The sequence below is a fragment of the Phacochoerus africanus genome, chromosome 9, assembly GCF_016906955.1.
Source record: "Phacochoerus africanus isolate WHEZ1 chromosome 9, ROS_Pafr_v1, whole genome shotgun sequence".
NCBI classification, from domain to species: domain Eukaryota; kingdom Metazoa; phylum Chordata; class Mammalia; order Artiodactyla; family Suidae; genus Phacochoerus; species Phacochoerus africanus.
Window position 1 is genome coordinate 35,665,423 of NC_062552.1, and position 21,127 is coordinate 35,686,549.

A 21,127-nucleotide genomic window follows, 5' to 3' on the forward strand; every position below is an offset into this window, starting at 1 on the left:
AGGTTAATTTGTGCCATATTTTGGATTCCACATGTAAGTGATATCATATGGTACTTGTCCTTCTCTTTCTGACTTACTTCATTTAGTATGAGAATCTCTAGTTGCATCCATATTACTGCAAATGGCATTATTTTGTTCTTTTTTATGGCCAAATAATGTTCCATTGTATATAGGTACCACATCTTCTTTTTTTTTTTGTCTTTTCTAGGACCACACCCACACCATATGGAGGTTCCCAGGCTAGGGGTCTAATTGGAGCTATAGCCACTGGCCTATACCACAGCCAGAGCAACGCAGGATCTGAGCCTCATCTGCGACCTACACCATAGTTCACAGCAACGCCGGATCCTTAACCCACTGAGCAAGGCCAGGGATCGAACCTGAAACCTCATGGTTCCTAGCCGGATTCGTTAACTACCGAGCCACGATGGGAACTCCCAGGTACCACATCTTAATCCATTCATCTGTAGATGAACATTTAGGTTATTTCCTTATCTTGGCTATTGTGAATAGTGCTGCAGTGAACATGTATCTTTTTGAATTATAGTTTTGTTTATAATAGATAGGCTGACCTTAAGGGGGAAAAAATATACAGCAGAGCTGCTGAAAAGAATCAGGCAACCAGAGCAAACCAAAACCAAAACGAAGACCAAACCAACCAGCAATTTACTTGTAGTCCAGAACAGAGCAGAGGTCAACTTTCAATGGTCTGTGGATCTTCCGTAGAGATTAGCTCCTCACATCCAGGGTCTCTCCCCGCTCCCCCTCCTATAAAGACACTGGACATAATATCTCTGCCTTTTCCTCTGATTGCAAGTCTTCATGGCTGTTTCAAACCCCAAGATAAGTGATTGGAAAATGAGCCAAAATTTGAGTTTTCTCATCTCTTTCCATTAGGACTGACAATTGAAAATTGATGAATTGTTCATTTTGTGTGTGTGTGTGTGTGTGCCCAGTAAAATCTGCATAGCTCATGTGGGTAAACATTTTCTGTAGATTATTATCTCCTAGCAGTTCTGGCTTTCGTGTGAAGGATGGATAGTATAAGTACATCTATCAGACTCAAATTATTCTCAAAATTTTTACATGTTAAAGAAGCAATATACATTACCTAAGTGGAAAAAGAAATCAGATATATGAGTATTTTCTGGTTATTTGAGTTCTTCATATTAAGATCTAAGTCAATAATTCTTTGATTTTTTTTCCCCTTGACAAATTTAAGACCTCAACAACAAAGCACAAGTGTTGGTGGTATTTTGGGAAACTGGAGGTTGACCAGAAGTCTGAATTTTTTTTCAACCCTTACTAAGATTTGCAAGTTTTTCTCAAAGCCATATGTGGGAAAAGGTGGGCGGTGAAAAGTTGTTGGTAAACACGTGTGGAGGTGGGAGCCTGGCTGCTAGAGGTTAAACTGGTGCAGGCCTCCTGGAAAGCAGCTGGGCAAAACTTAAGTATCCCGGGTAGATACATCCCGGAACATTTCTAGAACAAGTCCACCACCGGAGATGTATAATGATGTTCATGGCAATATTGCGCGTGGAGCTGCAGGCAACCGCCATAGGTTGGGTTCTCCAGAAACAGACTGTATTGGAGATCTGCTTGTGGGTCCTCCCTTCCCCCAGGGCTTGAGCTTGCTTGAGGTAGCTCCTTTCTGGTGAGTAGTTCCTGGGAGGGATACGGTTGTGAGTTCTCTGTGGTCAGTGCTCCAGACAGCTGCAGGAGCAAGTGCCTGAGTCCTGAGGAAGGATCTGGTGGTGTATCCTTCCTACAGATGCCTAACAAGCCTAAGAGAGTGGTTAAGAAGTAGTAGGGGAGCACAGTGGAATACTGTTGCTCACTCTGCAAGGGTGCAAGCTGGTGGCACTTCATCATATCAAGCATGTGTGATCTGACTATCCTCTGAACCAGAGTCCTGCTCCAGAGAAATTGTCAGACAGGTCTGTGGACATGTACAAAGATATTATTATTCATAGTATTGTTTGGGAACATGGGAAGTTGGAAGCAACCTAGGAGTCTGTCACAGAGGAATAGATGAATTAGATACCTATCTTGGACTACAGTGCAGTACTTGGAAGAAATGATCCATAGGACGTCGTGCTTAGATCTTAAGAGCATAGTGTTGCATGCAGAGCTCTAAAAAACAAAAGATCTATAAAGTGATACATGTGTGTTTCTCAAGAATAAATACATGAATTTAGGGACATATATCAAATACATCTAAAGAGAAGCCCTCAAAGGGAAGGAGACTGGGAGTGCATATCAGGGATGAATGGGAAAAACCTAAAATGAAAAGGGTCTAGATTCATTAGAATAATAAAGTACAGGAATATGATAAACTCCCCTCTGTATCTGAGGTTTAAAGGAGAAAAAAAAAAAAGATGCCTTAGTAGGCATCTTTTTTTGTTGTTGTTAGAATAATTGCACAAGTACCTAAAACTGGAGTTTTGGCACTGGAGACTATCAGAAGTGGTTCAATTTTTGGATATGTTATATAGGTACTACCAGCAGAATGCTGATGGTGAAAGAAATGGGGTCAAGGATTGCTCCTGGTTTTGACCTAAGCAACTGGATGGAGAATGGGACTATTTAGAGAGAAGGGAAAGAACTGGAGGAGGAAAATGAGTTTTATCGGCTGGGGGTGGAGATTAGAAGTTCTGTTTTGATCATGTAACTTTTGAGATGCCTACTAGACATCCAAATGGAGTTGTCTAAGACTGTCCACTCCATAAGGGCAGGGACTTTACCTGTTACATCACTGTCAAATTCCCAGCCTCTGGAACAGAATCTAGCACATAGTAGGTGCTCAGTAAATATTTGTTAAATAAGAAAATGAATGCAGATAAATAAGGCTGTTGGATTTACAGGCATGGAGCTCAGGAGAGAGCCCAGGTCTGGAGAAAAAGATTTTGGACTTCGTCATATAGAGATGGCATTGAAAGTCAAGTATTAGATGAGATCATCATCTAAGAAGAAAGAATAGGGAAAGAAAAGGAAAAAAAAAAAGTAAGGTACCTCGAGTACTTTAATGTATTGAGAAAGGAGAAATGTCAACTGAGAAGAGAAGTCAAGGAAGATGAAGAAAGGAAATTGACCTTTATTTAGTATTTGCCTGATAAATTTTTTAAAAATTTAACCTACTTTTAAAAAAGGTGAAATATAGCCCAATATAGGAGTTCCCATTGTGGCACAGCAGCAATGAATCTCACTAGGAACCATGAGGCTGTGGGTTTAGTCCCTGGCCTCGCTCAGTGGGTTAAGGATCCGGCATTGCCGTGAGCTGTGGTGTAGGTCGCAGAGGTGGCTTGGATCTCGCCTTGCTGTGGCTGTGGTGTAGGCTGGCAGCTATAGCTCTGGTTAGACTCCTAGTCTGGGAACCTCCATATGCCACGGATGCTGCCCTAAAAAGACAAAGACAAAAAAAAAAAAAAAGGAAAGAAAGAAAAAGAAATATAGCCCAATATAGAAAAACATAAACATTCAGCTTTAAAATTTCTTTGAATAGACCCTGAATGTGTCCATCACCCCCTAAGGCTCATGCATGCCCCTTCTCCATCACAACTTGTCATTCCTCCTATGTAACCACAATTTTGACTTTTATAGAAACCATTTGTTTCTCACTATACTTTCACTATCTAAGTATATAGCTTTATTTTGCCATCATAGAATGTGTTTTCTTAGGCATCTGGCTTCTTTTTCTCAGTATGATATTTTAGGGTTTGTCCATGTTGCACCATGTAGTAGCAGTTTACTCATTTTCCTTACTGTATAGCATTCCACTGGATTATATTGGTAGGTGTTAGGACTGTTGCCATTTGGAACTATTATAGACAATGCATCTGGGAACATTTTTGTCCGTTTCTTAGTGCATGTGGATATGCCTTTCTATTAGAAATGGAACGATAGTTTATAGAATTTGTGTATTTTCCATTTTAGTGGAGCGTGATTTCCAAAGTGGTTGTTCCAGTTTATACATTGAAGTACGAGGTACCTTATTTCTCTACATCTTCACCAACACTGGGTATTATTAGTTTCTTTGATGTTAGCCATTATGGTGGATATAATGGTATCTCAATTTGGTTTTAATATTTACTTTTCGAAATACTAATGGAGTTCCACAGCCTCACATACCCATTCACTGTATTTTCTTGTTTGTGACTTGCTTGTACATTCTCGCTGCTATTTTTCTTGGGTTGTCTGTCTTTTTTTTTTTTTTTTTAAAATTGTTTATAGAAGCTTCTTGCATATTCTAGATGCAAATTCTTGATTAATTACGTGGTTGCAGATGTCTTTTCCCACTCTGAGCTTTGACTTTTCACTCTTTTATTGGTCTTTTGATGGTTAGAAATACATAATTTTAATATACTTGGTATATTCTCTTTCTGTTCTTTTTGCTTAAACCTTTCTGTGTCATCGTTTTAGATTTATCTCCAACAAATAACAAATAGCTGGAATTTTCAATATTCAATCTGAGAGTCTTTGTATTTTAACAGGCAAATTAATCATTTTACTATTGTAGTGACTGCTGTATTTTGACTTCTTCCATAGTATTTTGTGGTTTTCGTTAACCACATTTTTGTTGGCCTATTCCCCCTATCTTTCCTGTTTTATCTTTTTTAAATGTATTTTTATTTCTCTCTACTGGTTTGAAAATTGTGTATCCTGTCCCTAGACCTTAAATTTCTAACATAATGTAACTTAGGTTAAAAATCTAACCATACCTTTTAGGCTTTAACTCTGACTGCCATCTTCCATGTTACTGTTTGGAAATATTTTGGTTCCTCTTTATTTTCATCCCCATTCTTTTTGCTCATTTTGGTAATTTTTACAACCAGTGCTGATTTTTTTTTTTTTTTCTTTTTAGGGTTGCCTGTGCAGCACGTGGAAGTTCCCAGGCTAGGGGTTCAGTTGGAGCTGCAAGTTCCGGCCTACACCACAGCCACAGCAATGCGGGATCCGAGCTGCATCTGCGACCTACACCACAGCTCACGGCAATGCCAGATCCTTATTAACCCACTGAGCGAGGCCAGAGATCAAACCCACATCCTCATGGATACTAGTCGGATTTGCTATTGCTAAGCCACCACGAGAACTCCCCAGGTCTGATTTAGATTTGCCAATACATGTATGAGCTGTTTTGCACTCTTCTTACTTTGCCTTCCTTTCCTGGGAGAAGGAGGCTGGGCAGCCCCCTCCTTATGATGGGGGGAGGACATGGGCATAGAGACTGGTGGACTTGATAGGAGAAGATGAGGTGGTTTTCTCCTGTGTGTTCAGGGCGAAATAAGAAGCGTCATTGGCTTCATTCAAGGGGATGCAGGTTGTCAGCTCAGGAATGCAGGGAGCAAGTTTGGGACCTTTGAAGAGAGTGGAGAAGGTGTAAGCAGTTGCCTGGAGGAGTGGGGGAGGGACCGTGTAATCCTAACACACATGTCTGCCTCCTCCACTAGACTCTCAGCCCAATAAGTGAAGAAACAAGTCCCCCAGCTCTCTTGGGCACCTGGAATACACCCAATACCTGTTTGTTGATGACTTGCATAATTTAATCGAAGTAGGTTGAGAATTTCATGTGCCTGGACTATTATCATCTGAGACAGCATAGATTGAATTTTTACTGACCTCAGTGTACAACCTGAAAATTAGGTCTAATTTTTTTTTTACAACACTTTATATCAGCTTTTTTTTTTTTTAATATTTCAGTTCATTTTCTAAAAGGTCAGGTTCAAGACAAGTCCTGATTAGCCAGCTGTCTTGGTCGGTTTGTCTGTTTTATTGAAATTGCCTTACCCAAAGGTAGCAGGAATACTGCCATTTGCTGGCAAAGCGAAGGGAATTTTTAAGAGACCTCTTGGCTCCCCTGTGTATCAGAACCAGAGCCAGCTCTCTGGGTCACAGCTGAAAGCTGCTAGTGGTTAATGGTCCCCTCAAGGTAGACGGCCGAGCCCAGGCAAGGGAGTGTCTGTCACTCAGACCACTCCACCTTCGAGATCTCGTGCTGAGCAGTTCCTCCTTCTGACCCTAACCTGTGTCTCCTCTTCTGCTTCTCTGACCCCAGCACGGGGGAGGGGGGAGCCATTGGAAGATCAGTCAGCCGATCCCAACCCCCCTCTCAGAAGCCTACAAGTCTCCGTCCTCTGAGCCTGAGCCCAGGCTGGGAGAAGCACCTCTCGGATGATACAGACCTTCTGATTCTGGTCTAGAGACACAGAGTTCTTATCCAGGAACCAGCTCATTGGCTGCTCCAGAGTTAACAGCAGCTCTGTCCCTCCCTCACGCCTTACATCACCTGATTCCGGCTTCACTGTGCTCTGTTCTCAGCAGTTACTGTCTTACAGGAGAAGTTCATCCCACTGTGTTCCCCTCCCTTTACCCCTAGATGTAGTCCATCTCCCTCCCTCCCTCTCCCTCTCCTTCTCCCGGTCTCTCCACTTTCCTTGGCCTGGAGCCTCACCACTTCTTCCTTCAGTCTGCACTTCATCCTCCACCTTTCTAACCTCCCGTCTCACCTGTTCCCTTCTTTCATTCCTCTGTCTGGCCTGGGCCTGTTCCAGAGGGTCCTTTAGTAACGAGAGAGATGAGTTTGGGTCTCCGGCTCTAAGGACATGAAGTCACTGCATGAGGCTGGTAGCAGGAACCTTCTTGAGGAAGATTGCAGAAAAGCACCGGAGTCCACATCCTGCCTCCCTCGTCTTATCTCAGTCTCAGCTCAGTCTCACCTTCTAACCAGCTGGCCTCCCCTCTGCTGTCACTGTACCCTGATCACGTTACCCAGAGTTGCCCAAGTGAAAATCACCTCAGCTGTAAGCCTGTGCCTTCAAAGCAGATCCTCTGTCCCTGTGACTTTCAATGCAGGGCTTATCTTTGAACCCTTGTTTGTTTTTTCTGTTCAGCATCTTATGGTATGTTTCCCTTAAAACCAATGCTTGTAGCACCTCATTCATTGTCCTTGGAGGATAACTGCTTATTTTTGTAGGGTACCTTCTAGAATTCCCCAAAGTAATTCCACATAGACTTCACATTCTGTAAATTTTTTTTTTGGCCCTGCCTGAGGTGTGCAGAAGTTCCTGGACCAGGGATTGAACCTGAGCCACAGCAGTGACAACACTGAGTCCTTAATTGCTATGCCACCAGGGAAAAAACTCCCTTTTTTTTTTTTAAGTTTGTTTTTATGGTGTTTTTGGTTTTTTTTTTTGTGTGTGTTCTCTATTTTGATTATACCTCCAAATGTGGTCAACCTCAACTATTTTTATTTTTTAATTTTTTTAATTTTTATTTTTTTGTCTTTTTGCCATTCCTAGGGCCGCTCCCGCGGCATATGGAGGTTCCCAGGCTAGGGGTCAAATTGGAGCTGTAGCCACCGGCCTACGCCAGAGCCACAGCAACGTGGGATCCAAGCCGCATCTGCAACCACAGCTCACGGCAATGCCGGATCGTTAACCCACTGAGCAAGGGCAGGGACCGAACCCGCAACCTCATGGTTCCTAGTCGGATTCGTTAACCACTGCGCCACGACGGGAACTCCCTATTTTTGTGTTTTTGAATCCGGCTATTTGTGTGCATATAAATAAAGTCATGGAAAAATAAGAAGAAGCTTCATTTTGCTTGTATAGACATATGTCATCTGGCAACACAGAACTCAGTGGGTCATTTGTTGTCTGTGTGCTGAAGACCCTGTGGCCTTCGCCTCCCTAGTCATCCACATGACTAAAAACCTAATCTTTCTAAATGATGACCTGTATCATAGCTCTGTTTCCTCTGATAACTTCAACTGCTCCTCATTTCTTAAGTTAAGCACCGGTTCTCACCCTGACATCCACAGTCATCCGTAATATGAAGACCTTTCCTGTCCTCTTACCACTACCCTGCGGTAAATAGAATGATTTCGTCATTTACCCAAACTGCTTCACGTTTTCACATCAGTTATTCTATGCCTTTGCATGTGGTCTCCCCAGTCATGAGTTGCTTTGCCGAAAAACCTACCCCTCAAGTCCTGTCTCCAAAATCATCTCCTAGATAAAGCTTTACCTGACATCCATCTGGCCTTCCTTTCTTCTTGGCTTTAAGCCGCTTAGGACTTTGCTTATTTTTCTTTCCTCTGACTCTCACCTTAGCATACTTTGTATTGTGGTTCTCGTGTAACAGGCTTATCGCTCTACTGGGTCACAAGCTCCTTGAAGGAGAGGACTGTGTGTGTCTCATCTTTGCATTCTGTTCCTGTTCCAGGTACAATGCCTTGTGGACAGGAGTTGGACAGGATAGAATGGCGAGGAGTGGAAAAGGGAGAATCAGTACACAGGGTATTTCAGAGCAATCACTGGACCTAAAAAGAGCTGGAAAAAGAAGCATATGGAGGGAAGATACTAGAGTAAGAGTGACCAACAGAAAGAAGGCACAACCCTCCACTCTTTTCATAGGGAGTCCTCTGAGCCATTCGGACATCCTGCCTGCATTTCCACACCACCCGCCACCCGTAATTTCCCTCCCTACTGGGAAAATCACGCCATTAGACACAGAAGTCATTGCCTCAAATCAGGCTCACAGGCATTCAGCAACTTTTTTTTTTCCACTTCAGGATAAGTCTGTTCACACCAAGTATATATTTATTCTCATGCTGTTACCTTACAGATAATCCATTCATACGGAATGAGAAAAGGATGTCTTCAGGCAAACAATAAGATAGTTGGCTGTATTTGGTTCTTGTGGCCAGAGACATAACGTAATTAACAGAGGGAGCGCTCCCCACTCTGGGCGGGAGGGAGATGTTTGTAAGAAGTATTCCTGGCTGTGTGCGGTGTTCAGTGCCACCGAGAGCCCCGCTGAGCACAAGCATAGCCCCCAGGCATGAGCCCTGTGCAGGGAGAAGGGAGGCAGTGAAAGCGCCCAGATACGCTCTTGTGTGTGTGATTATTGCTTCTGCGATGCGTCCCCACCTTTTCAAAAGTGGGCTGGAGGGTCGTCAAATTACTGCAGCAGCGGAGAGTGTGCTTGCAAGGCTGGCTCTCTCCTCTTCCCCCTTAGCAAGTATCTTCTTTGGTGTTAAACAGACACCCAGTTTTCATTGTTTTTATGTTGTGCCCTCTTCTCTTAATATGTGTCTAATGATACTATCCTTAGTATAATTATATACTAACCACACTATCCTTGTGAAATTTTTTTAAGGTACTTTCAAACCCAAAATAGAAAACAATTAAAATGGAAATAAGGGGACCCTAACTCCCTGATGCTGGCAATTTTCGGGTTTCATTTAGATGTGCGTCAGTTTTATTCCTCCTGTTTTCTCTCCCATATAGGTCTGGTTCAGTGAGAAGATGTTTGAACCGTCATTCTGTTTTTATACTGGATATAAAATCCCCTTGTGCAAGACCTTGGACCAGTATTTTGAATATATCCAGTCACTGCCATCCCTAGATAACCCCGAAGTCTTTGGGCTTCACCCTAATGCTGATATCACGTAAGTTCCTGACATTCTGTAATTTGAAAGGATCGTTTGTATCCCCTCCTGGCAAAGACTATGCATTTCATTTTCTCTCTTAATCTCTCTCCTTTCCTTTCTTTTTTATTTTACTGTGAAAAATAGTGTCACTTCCTGTCTCCCAATTACAATTCTGTCCTACCTTGGCCTGCTCTCCCATCACTAAATCCTGATGCTCCAGACTTTGTGACAATGTTAAAACTCTAATTTATGCATTGATTATTTCTCCTCTGTCGTGTCATAAAAACAGTGGGTGTAATTGGTCTTGACACTCTTGGTCTGGTAGGGCGGTAGCCTCCCAGTTCTTTGTTTTTCACCTAAAAAAAAAAAAAAACCTATTACAAATAAGAGTCATAAGCAGAATGTGAAAGGGCCATGAGGGTAGAGAGAAGAGGAGGAGGAACTGTATTTCTGCTGGACCCTCTCTCTTATGAGCCTCTCCCCTCACTTACTCTCCTACGTCCTTCCATAAACAGCTGCCCTTGGAGGGCACAGTGCAGCGAGCCCAGGAGCACTCAGATGAGGACCCAGATGCGGAGCCCAGGGAGCTGGAGGGGGGGGGCTGGGGGGGCTGGGGGGGTGGTCCTTGGCTCAGCCTGAGGTCCCCGTTCTGGCCGAAGTGGTAAGAGGAATGAAGAGATAAGACATGCGTCTGAGTCCCAGGCCCCGTCTCGGACCCACCTTTTGGATGAGGTCTCACCCCTTATCTCTCCGGAGAATCCCCTGCCTGAACACAGGACCCCCTCCAGCTCTGCAGAGAGGGCTCCAAGAAGCCCTAGCCGAGCGTCTCCTTGGAGGGACATGCCTTTGGCTCACTGACCGCAGACCTGCAGAGTGGTTTCAGGAAAGGCAAGACACCTAGACCCCAGTGGCAGATTCTAAGCTGTGACAACAGAGTGCTTCTCTCCTGGTTGCTCTCTGGCTGTGGCAGTTTCACCAATGCTACCTGCGATGGATATTTCCACCTTCAGGTCTCTGCCCTCGCTGGGCACCTGGAGTCCCGTTTGCTCCCACTGCATGGCCTTTCCAGCTTAAGCGTTAACCTCGCTGCCCTGGCCTCCTGGCCTCTCTGTCACCCACATTCATCCTCACTTCTTCATGTCCTCTGACCTCTCCCACACCTCTTTTCATCTTCAAAGATGTGGGCCAATGGCCCACACTCGTTCAGACCCTGTGGCAGAACCGTGACGCCTCCAGGGTGGTGGCTCTAGCTGTCATTTGAAGAGGCCCTGCTAAGTTAGCAGGAGACAGAAAAGAAGAGAAGAAATAGAAAAGAGTCCTAAGTGGTCCGTTTGAGAATCAACATTATCTGAGGAGAGCACACAGGGAGGAAGACTTCAGAAATTCGAGTCAGGGAGTTCCAGTCATGGCTCAGTGGTTAACGAATCCAACTAGGAATCATGAGGTTGTGGGTTCGATCCCTGGCCTCGCTCAGGGGGTTAAGGATCCAGCATTGCCGTGAGCTGTGGTGTAGGTTGCAGACGTGGCTCGGATCCCGCATTGCTGTGGCTGTGGCATAGGCCAGTGGCTACAGCTCTGATTAGACCCCTAGCCTGGGAACCTCCATATGCCATGGGATCGGCCCTAGAAAAGACAAAAAAAAAAAAGAAAAAGAAATGCGAGTCAAACTATGTCACCCTTCTGGCCACAGCCCTCCTGAAGCTCCTGTCAAGGTGAAAGGCTGGCAGCGACCTCCAGGGCCCAGTAACACCACCTGCCCCCCACCTCTTGGCCTGGTCTCCCTCTGCTTTCTCCCTCAAGCACCCCACTCAGCTCCAGCTTCTTGTTTCTTAGCCAGACTGGAGGGCTCCCCCCACAGGATACTTGCACTTCCTGGAACATCCTTCCCCCCAGATACCACTGGGGCGCTTCTTTTTAGCTCTTCTGGTCTTTGCTTAAACGTCACCTTCTCAATGCCTCCTTTCCTGGCTGCCTTATTTAAAAATTGCAAACCACTCCCCAACCCCCACCCCAGGCTCCATCCTCCTTGCCTGCTTTTTCCCTTAGATTGTATCACTGGCTGGCATACTCTTACTTACTTGCTGTCGGCTGCCTACCATTGTTAACATAAGCTCCATTATGTCTGAAACTCTGGTCCACTTTCACTACTGTAGCTCCAGTGCTAAATAAACAGTGCCCAGTGCTCAGGGAATATTTGTCGAATGCATCAGTGATACTAAATTCTCCCAGGGTGGACTTCCTGTCGTGACTCAGTGGTTAACGAATCTGACTAGGAGCCATGAGGTTGCGGGTTCGGTCCCTGGCTTTGCTCAGTGGGTTAAGGATCTGGCGTTGCTGTGGCTCTGGCCGGCGGCTACAGCTCCGATTTAGACCCCTAGATGGGAACCTCCATATGCCATGGGAGCGGCCCTAGAAAAGGAAAAAAGACCAAAAAAAAAAAAAATTTCTCCCAGGCTGTGCAGAATCTGATTAATGGGGATGGTCTATAGGAAGATTCATGAATTCACACAAGTGGGCAGAAAAATGGCCACGAAGTTTTAATGCCCTTGTGAATTAGCCGATGAAGTTGTTCACATGTGAGGGCTCTAAACTTTGATTCCATCCTTGGCAAGAGCTCAAGGAGCCATGATAGCTGGTACCTAGAGAATGGATCCTGTCGGGTATTAAAGGGTCCCGCCAAGGAGTAGAGAAAACACCTTCAGGGATGGCATCCCTGTGACCAGGTCGCTGGGGGCAGTTTTGGTCACCAGCTCTTAAGAGAGATAAACCAGAGCTAGAAAAAGTCCGGAGAAGGGCAACCAAATTGTACTCCAGATGGGAGACAAACTATTTTTTCCCTTGACTTTTTATTTTGAACTATTATAAATGCTCAGAAAAGTTGCATGTACCATGAACACCTGTAAGGCCCTTCACCAATTGTTAACATTTTGTTCGATTTGCTTTTTCTTGTTCTATATTTATATCTTTGTGTATTTATATCTCTACAGCTATATCCATATATAACCACAGCATTTCTCTCTGTGTGGGTGCTACAGACCCTCTGAGTGGACAGGGCATGAGGTAGTACCAGTAATTCCAATACTGGTTGTACACCTCAGGGCTCTTCCTCGCCCTCCCTCATTTCATCTTGTTATCTCCTTTCTCCATGGGGAGAAGGCTGGTCCCCAGGAACCTCAGTATATTTACTCATTTGCTCCAAATTACACCCCCAACACCACGGCCAACAGCAAATGTACTCAGTGGAGGTTAAGATTTCTTTGCAATTCTTTTTGTCCTTAGACTGTCTCACTGCAGGTACACAGAGCGCTGTGTTCAAAAGTTACTCTGATTGTTTTTGCTGTGTGGTTATGCTATCCATTGACATATAGGCTTATATTTGTATTACATCTTGGCTTTTTTTTTTTCTTTTTCTTTTTTTGGCCACCCTGCAGCATATGGAGTTCCCCGGCCAGGGATCAGATCCAAGCCACTGTTTTGTCCTATGCCACAGCTACAGCAACGCTGGATCCTTAACCCACTGTGCTAGGCCAGGGATCAACCCTTGTCTCAGCGCTCCAGAGATGCTGCCGATCCCATTGCGCCACAGTGGGAACTCCTGATGGTTGTAAATATGTGAAACTTGAACATGGCTCCAAAGCCACAACGAGGTGGTAAAGATTCTGAGAGCAGTCGCCTGCGCTCCCATCCTGTTTCCCCTTCCTTTACAGGCAACGGTTTACCTTCCCTGTGTTTCTTTTTTGCTCATGCTCAGATACCGCATATATTCTTATTATCCTTTCTCTCTGATACAAAGTTGCTATACTGTACATATCATCTTATGTCTCACTTCCTTCCCTCACAGTGTATCCTGTTAAGTACCTCTGAGTTCATAGGTATCTTCCTCATTCCAGGCACTCCCTGGAGATATTGTTGGTTAGATTGCAAACTACCACAGTAAAGCAAGTATTGCAGTAAAGTGAGTCATGTGAATTTTTTAGCTTCCCAGTGTGTACACAAGTTAGGTTTACACTCTCCCATCACCTATCAAATGTGCATTATGTAGCACATTATGTCTAAAAAAATAATGTCCATACCTAAATTTAAAATACTTTATTGCCAAAAAATGCTAATTATCATCTGAGCCTTCAGCAGGCCCTAGTAATAACATCAAAGTTCACTGATCACAGGTCGCCATAACAAATAATAAGTAAAAAGTTGGAAATACTGCAAGAATTACCAAAACATGACACAGAGACAGGAAATAAGCAAGTGCTGTTGGAAAAAATGGTGTTGATAGACTTGGTTGACATGGGGCTGTTGCAGATCTTCAATCTGTAAAAATTGCAATGTCTTCAAAGTGCGATAAACGGAAGCAGAGGGAAACATGGTATGCCTGGATACGGAGATTTTTTTTTTTTTTTTTTTTGCAGCTCTGATCATACATATCATAGTTTATTCAACCATTCTCCTACAGATGGACATTTAGGTTGTTTTGCTGTCCCCAGTAATCCCTCAATTAATAATCTCATACTTGTGGTTTCTCATATTGTTGGAGATGTACTTTCAGGGTAATTTGCTATGGGTGGGATTTCTAGATCCAGGATTTAATGAATATTGCCAATTTCCCTTCCAGAGGGCTGTGTCACTTTGCCCTGTCACACACAGTATGATTCACTGTCTCACCAACAGAGTGTTGGACAAAGTGTTGGTGAAGCTCATTTTTCACCGACACAACAAGTGAGAAACAGCATCTCGGCATGGATTTAATTAATTTCCTCTTCCACTAAGTGAAGCTGAAGACATTTTCCTGTATGTAGGGCTGTTTGGACCAAGACGCCGTCCTGAAGACCCTGTTAATAACCCAGGTGTGGTGATACAGGCCGAGATCAGGGATGATGATGAGGTAGAAGATAGAATGAGGGGCAGGACTGCTCCCAAAGGTGGTGACAGGCTTCAGTGATTGTAGAGCAATGGCTGAGAATCTTCTGTGGTTTTCATCTATTTGCTGTTGCTACGTGCTGGAGAGAGAGAGGACATGGCTGGCCTTCTTTGTCTTATGAGAAGTCTGTCCTCACAGCTCTGTCCAGAGGCTTACACACCATGGCTGGCAGCTCTATGGTCTCTTTTCCCAAAGTAAAGTGTCAGGATCTTGCTATCTCTCATCACACCAAGTGAGGTATGGTTAAAAAAGGGCTGTGCCTCTGCCCCAGACAACGGGTTCCATTTCTGCTAGAAATAACCAGCTGGCCTCTAAGACCTGTGACCCTCCCCTGATCTCTCTTTTTTCTTAACTTCCACCTTGGTCTGTCCTAGGGTCTTCCCCAGGAACCTCCTCTTTACAGGGACCTTGGCCTGCTTCTGGCTCCTGCTCAGGCAGGAGGCTCTGTCTGGAAGCTCCACGTTTGGTCGTTTTCTCGACCTCTGGGTGAGCTTTGTCCTAGGTTTGAGTCTTCTTTCTTCTGGTCTCCCGAAATACGTAGGAAATACGCAGTGACTCTAATCCCAGCCTCCTTCTTCCTGGCAGTTGAGCCTACCTTCTTGGGGGGCGGGGCTCCAATCCCTCGCGGTTCCCCCACCAGCCACCAGGAGGCAGTAAACAATAACACACCGAGCTTCCCAGCTAAAACCTACCCCTGATCTCCCAACTTCACCCTTCCCACTGCAGGGAGCAGTGACTCGCCAAGATCTGTGAGAAATGAAAGGAGTACAGGGTTCCCTGTTCTTTGTGGTCTGGGAGCTGGGATGGTGGAGGAGGTGGGAACAGGAGTGCATTTTAGGAGGGATTGCAGAGTCCCGTTTGGGCTTTGGGGCATGTGGAGTTGGGAAGGAGGCATCTGAGTGGGGAGGGGTGTGTCTCACATGGACTGGAGCCCAGGTGAGAGGTTCAAAAGCATCTGTGCCAAGAGAATAGTTGAAGCCAGAGAGGGGGTGCACTCCCGGATTCACTGGCTAATTCTTGTGTGCATGTCCCCAGCCAGAGGAATCCTGATTAATGTTCCTGACCGACCACCCCATTCAACGGCACAGGCTCGAGGGCTATAATTGGGCAGGGCCGTGGTGGAGAAGCCCATGTTCCTGCTTGTCAGAATCTGCACCCTGAAGTCAGCATTCATGAATTTGAGAGAAGGGGGAGGTCTGGGAAAGAGGACCACAGGTCTTTCTCCTCAATCCTTGCTTAAGAAGGCAGAATCCTTGAAGTAGAGGGGGAAATCGAGCTGAATAAATTCTTTAAAATAAGTAAAATCTCTCCCATGAGCTTAGAGACCTTGGTGACAGGAACCGTAAAAATGCATAGTTTATTCACATTTTATTACCTAGATTTATAAGGTACTGAGGACTCTGCACATTCAACCATCTCAGTGTTGACAACAGTTCTTTATTTCCCCTCTTTTACTCATTAGCACTTATGCATATTTTTCTACCTTCTGAAATTTATCAAATGTATTATTAGAACTTTGATGTTCATTTCTATGCGGGATGAATGTAATTGTATGCCTTTTAGTATTAGCCCACTTTTGAGCTTCAGATTTTTATTTAAAAATTATGCTCATTGGTATTTCATGTGCAAAGATGTATGTAAATCTAGGCTGGTTTGGATATGATAGTGCAGTAATATCTTGTTGGATGGCCAATTGTTTATAGACAGTTCTGTTTTTCAGCTGTTTTGCATTTTTATTATCCATGACCCTGACTCTACCACTCAGCAGACATGAGCTAGACATCTCCCCCACACCACAAAGCTACAAGTCAAGTATGAGCTTTTCCCCATGTTTACTCCAAAGAGAGATTTTTTTTCTTCTAGAAGTAACCAAAGCTCACGGAATGTTATGGCCCCTCTCCCTCATCTCAGAGCATTTACGGGGACTGTTTTCCTGAAAGCCTCTGGGCTTTGAGGCATGTGGAGATATTCTCAAGTCTCCACTACACCTCGCTAACTAGACTTCTGCCTTTCCTATCTTTGCACACGGAAAACCACCTTGTGGAAAAAAGAAAGGTAAGCTTACAGCCCTGGCATTCTGTGCCTCATAAAATATGTGGTGGGGATGTGTTGTCCAGCTTTTATACAAAATGGGTCCACTGTTCAGGGCTTCATGCCCACATCCATAGCTCGAGGACAGTTTTCAGATCACCTCATGAAAAAAATAAAATCACCCACTATGGAAGTGATTTCGTAGGTGGAATCTAGCAGCAGCATCTCCATCAGTCCCTCCCTGGCACACTGGTGGATCTGCCAGTGTCAGCCAAGAGCAGGCAGGTCGTGTCCACACCGCCGTGCACTCTTGGCGCCCAGCTACAGGTGCAGAGCGTGTCTCTAAAGAGGACGCGTGCTGGAGGGGAGCCGAGAGAGCCCCTCAGAATCCCAGACATGGCGTCGTTCATTCCCCTTTTTTTACTTGTAGCTATAGGACAGATAGGAAGGAAGATCTCTGATTTTCTTAGTAGGAATGGAAATTTACTGTTGTTTTCTCCTGTTTAAACTTTAAAGATCTGTGTTTAACTATAATCAGATTTAAATTATATCGATCTGATTTTCCTGTGTTTTGAGAAGTATATGTATGTGTTTCTCTTTGTATGTGGAAAGGTGCCAGGAAACAGATAGTAATGATAATATACTATACTTTTACCATAAGGAGGAAGAAATAATTAAATTTTCATGTCCTTTCAATATTGGAGAATTGCTCTCCTTTATATCTGAGCTTGAATAAAGTCCAAGCCAGTTGGCCTCAATTCAATAAACAAATATTTATTGAGAACGTACTCTCTAGCCAGCTTGGGGATACAAAAATTAGGAAGACGCAGTCCTTGCCCTTGGAACTCATTGTCTATTAGGGAAGATAGATGAGTGACAAATAGTTATGCAATACAGTATGGCAAACTCTAAAATCAAGAGGTATTTTACACTCTGCTATGAGAACAAAGGCAAAGGTGCAATAAATTCCAACTTAGAGTGCCGAGACCAGCTCAGCAGGTGAGGGCTGAAGAATGGGTGCTGTGAAACTTAAGAAAAAGTTAACATAAAACAAGACACAGAGACATTTATCTTAAGTAAAGGTGGGAACCAGGAGACTCAAGGTCTCAGGGACCAAGAGTGCAGCCTCAAGAAACCACACTGTTTTTATTGTGCTGTTTAGGATGACGTCAAGTGAGAAGGGGGTTGTAGGTACAGGATGTAGTTCCTTTATTATTTTAAAAGTCACATAGCTGGTAGCTGGTCAAGCTTTTATTCTGACCTTTAGGCATTTAGCAATCATGAGCATTGAGGAAGCCTGGCATTAGCTGTCTGTGCACAGCATCTAGAAAATCACCATTGTGCTTCCGAAGACGGCGTGCCTATCTGCAGCAACCCGGCGTGCCTAGGTTTGAACCTCGTACTCCTTGCTGATGCATATCCTGCTAACAACCCCTCATAAACCCCCTGGGGCCAGGAGGCTCCTCTTTTATTTTAACAGGACATATCATGTTGTGCAAATGGTGTGCACAGGTCCCGCATGCCTTGACCAACGCATTATGTCCTCATTCAGCTGACCACATGAATAACTTATGCCTTTTGGTCTTTGTTCTTAAGCTTAAAGTATTTACCAGCACTGCAACTGTTTTTCAAGCAGGAATATAGGGTAAAGTAAAGCAGGACAAGTGGAGTTTTCAGCATAGAAAATAGAAGCAGAGAGGTTCTATTGTAGAAACACATCTCCCGACATTAGGGATCAAAGCAAGCTAGTGAGACAGTCCATATCCGAGTTGCACCTTAAAGAATGTGCAGGAGTTCTCAGGCTCCAGAAGGGGTGGGAGGACGTGACCGTGGGAGTTGGGGGAGGGGGCAGGAAGAAGAGTGGAGTGCAAAGAAGGAGGAAGATAGTGAGCAGGAAAGTGGTCTATGTATATCAAATCATTGCATTTGTCTGATTGTTTTTTTAAACTAATTCATTAAATGTTGAATAAATACAAGAGCATTTATAACATGTTTATAAACTGTAAAGAGTAAATATAAATAGTTGCCCTTTTGCACCACTATTTCTCTGTTTTGTTTCTTTTTCTTCTTCCTCCTTTTCAACCTTATGCTGAATATGAATTTTTCTTGTTGTATTTTAACCCCCTCAGGTAGTTTGGATGTTAGAGTCTGTGTTTCTGTTCTTTTAATGGTTACCCTAGAAATTTCAACATCCATTTAAAATTTTTGTTTAATTTTTATTATACTTGATTTACAATGTTCTGTCAATTTCTGCTCTACAGCAAGTGGGCCAGTTATACATATATATATATATATATATATATATATTCTTTTTCTCATACTATCTTCTGTCATATTCTATCACAAGTGATTAGGATATAGTTCCGTGTGTCATACAGCAGGACCTCATTACTTGTCCATTCTAAATGTAGTAGTTTGCATCTGCTAACCCAAACTCCCAGTCCATCCCACTCCCTCCTGCTTGGCAACCACAAGTCTGCTCTCCATGTCTGTGAGTCTGTTTCTGTTCTGTGGATATGTTCATTTGTGCCATATTTTAGAGTTCATATATAAGTGATATCATATGGTATGAAAAACAGTTTTATTGAAGTATAGTTTGCCTATCATGAATTCATTCAAGTGGACAGTTCAATGATTTTTGCCATCAGCAAAATCTGATTTCAGAATAATTCCATTACCCCCAAAAGAATTCCTGTGCCCATTTGTAATCAACTCCCATCCACAGCCTCTACTTTTTCTATAGCTTTGTCTTTTCTGGACACTTCCTACAAAGGTCATACACTATATGGTCTTTTGTGTATGGATTCTTTCAGTTAGCATAATATTTTTGAATTTCATCTGCTTGTATCAGTGTATCAATCCTTCATTGCTTTGGATTGTCAGATAATATTCCAGTGTGTGATTATACCACATTTTGTTGATCTGTTTACCAGTTGATGGACATTTGGGTAGTTTCCACTTTGGGGCTATTATGAATAATGCTGTTAGAACATCCAGAGACAGGTGTTTGTGTGGACATGTCTTTTCATTTATCTTACATAGATAACTAGGAATGTAACTGTTGAGTCACATGGGTAATCAATCCCTAACATTTTAAGAAAGTGATAAATTGTTTTCGAAAGAGGCTGCACCATTTTACAGTACCCTGTAGCTTGAGGAGGGTATGAAGGCATCCTTACCAACACTTGTTTTCTGTTTTTTGATGATAACCATTCTTATAAATGTGAAGGGGTGTCTATCTCATTGTGGGTTTAGTTTGCATTTTCCTAGTAAATAATGACGTTGCGCATCTTTTCATGTGCTATTGGCTTTCAGTATAGCTGGCTTGTTTGGTTAAATGTCTATTCAGATCTTTAGCCTTGCCCTAATCTAATTCATGAAAGATAATTTTGTTTGGTATATAATTCTATATTTATAGCTATTTTATTCTAGCACATGGAATATATGATTCTCTTTTCTTCTGGCTTTCATTGCTGCTGTGGAGGAATTGGCTGTCAGTCTAATTGTCATTTCTTTCTAGATAATTTGTTTTTCTCTCTGATTGCTTTTAAGATACAGAAAACATCTTTGTTTTTGGTGTTCAGCAGTTTCATAGTGATATGTCTACATATGAATTTCTATTTATTTGTTTGTTTACCCTATTTAGGATGCATTGAATTTCCTGAACTTGAGGATTCAAATCTTTCATCAATTCTCAGTCATTATTCCTTCAGTTATTATGTCTTTTTTATTTTTCCTCTTCTATCTTTCTGAAACTCTTCTGAGATGTAAGTTAGAGCTTACTGCTTTAGCCTGTGTGCCTCATAACCTCTCTTTTATATTTTCCATTTATTTTCCCTTCTGCAGCATTCTAGATAATGTCTTCAGATCTATTTTCCAGTCATCTAATTATTTCTTTGGCTATATCTAATCTGCTTTTAGCCCATTGTCACCTGTTACAGGCAGGCAGCATAATGGACACCTCCCCTAAAGAGGTCCACATCTTACTCCTCAGAACCTGTAAATATATTACCTTGTGTGACACATAGAACTTTACAGATGTTATTAAGGTTAAGGGACTTGAGATGGGGATGTTATCCTAGATTATTCAAGTGGGCCAGATTTAATCACATGAGTCCTTAGTAGAGGAATGGGGCAGAAGAGTGGGTCAGAGAGATGAAATGGTAGAAGGAGGAAAGATTCAAAGAGCCATATTTTATAATGGCTTTTAAGATGTAGGAAGGGGGCTAAAAACCAAGGGATGCAGATGAACTATAGAAAGTGGGAAAGGTCCTCAGCTGACAGCCAAAAAGGAATTAAGGACCTCGGTCCTACAACTGCAAGAAAGTGAATTTTGTCAACAGCTTAAATGAGCAAGGAAATGGATCTTTCCCAACAGCCTACAGAAAGTTACCCAGCCTGCTCACCTTGCTTTTAGCACCGTGAGACCTCTGTCAGTCTTATTAGCTATAGAACTGTAAAATAATATACTTGTGGTGTTTTAAGCCATTTTTTTTGTGGTTATTAGTTATAGCAGCAGTAAAAAACTAAAACAAAAAAAAAAGGAGTTCCCATTGTGGCACAGTGGAAACGAATCCGACTAGGAACCCTGAGGTTTCGGGTTCCGCGCTCAGTGGGTTAAAGATCCGGTGTTGCCGTGAGCTGTGTTGTAGGTGGCAGACATGGCTTGGATCTGGCGTTTCTGTGGCTGTGGTGTAGACCAGCAGCTGTAGCTCCCTAGCCTGGGAGCCTCCATATGCTGTGAGTGC

The 21,127-nt window shown here is 43.3% G+C and overlaps 1 protein-coding gene across 1 annotated transcript in view; it reads left to right on the forward strand.

The window, feature by feature from the left end:
• Positions 1-21,127, forward strand: part of DNAH8 (dynein axonemal heavy chain 8) — a 269,859-nt gene that overhangs the window by 227,010 nt on the left and 21,722 nt on the right. Inside the window, 1 exon segment of the mRNA XM_047797103.1 lies at positions 9,288-9,448. Coding sequence (XP_047653059.1) covers positions 9,288-9,448 — 161 coding nt within the window.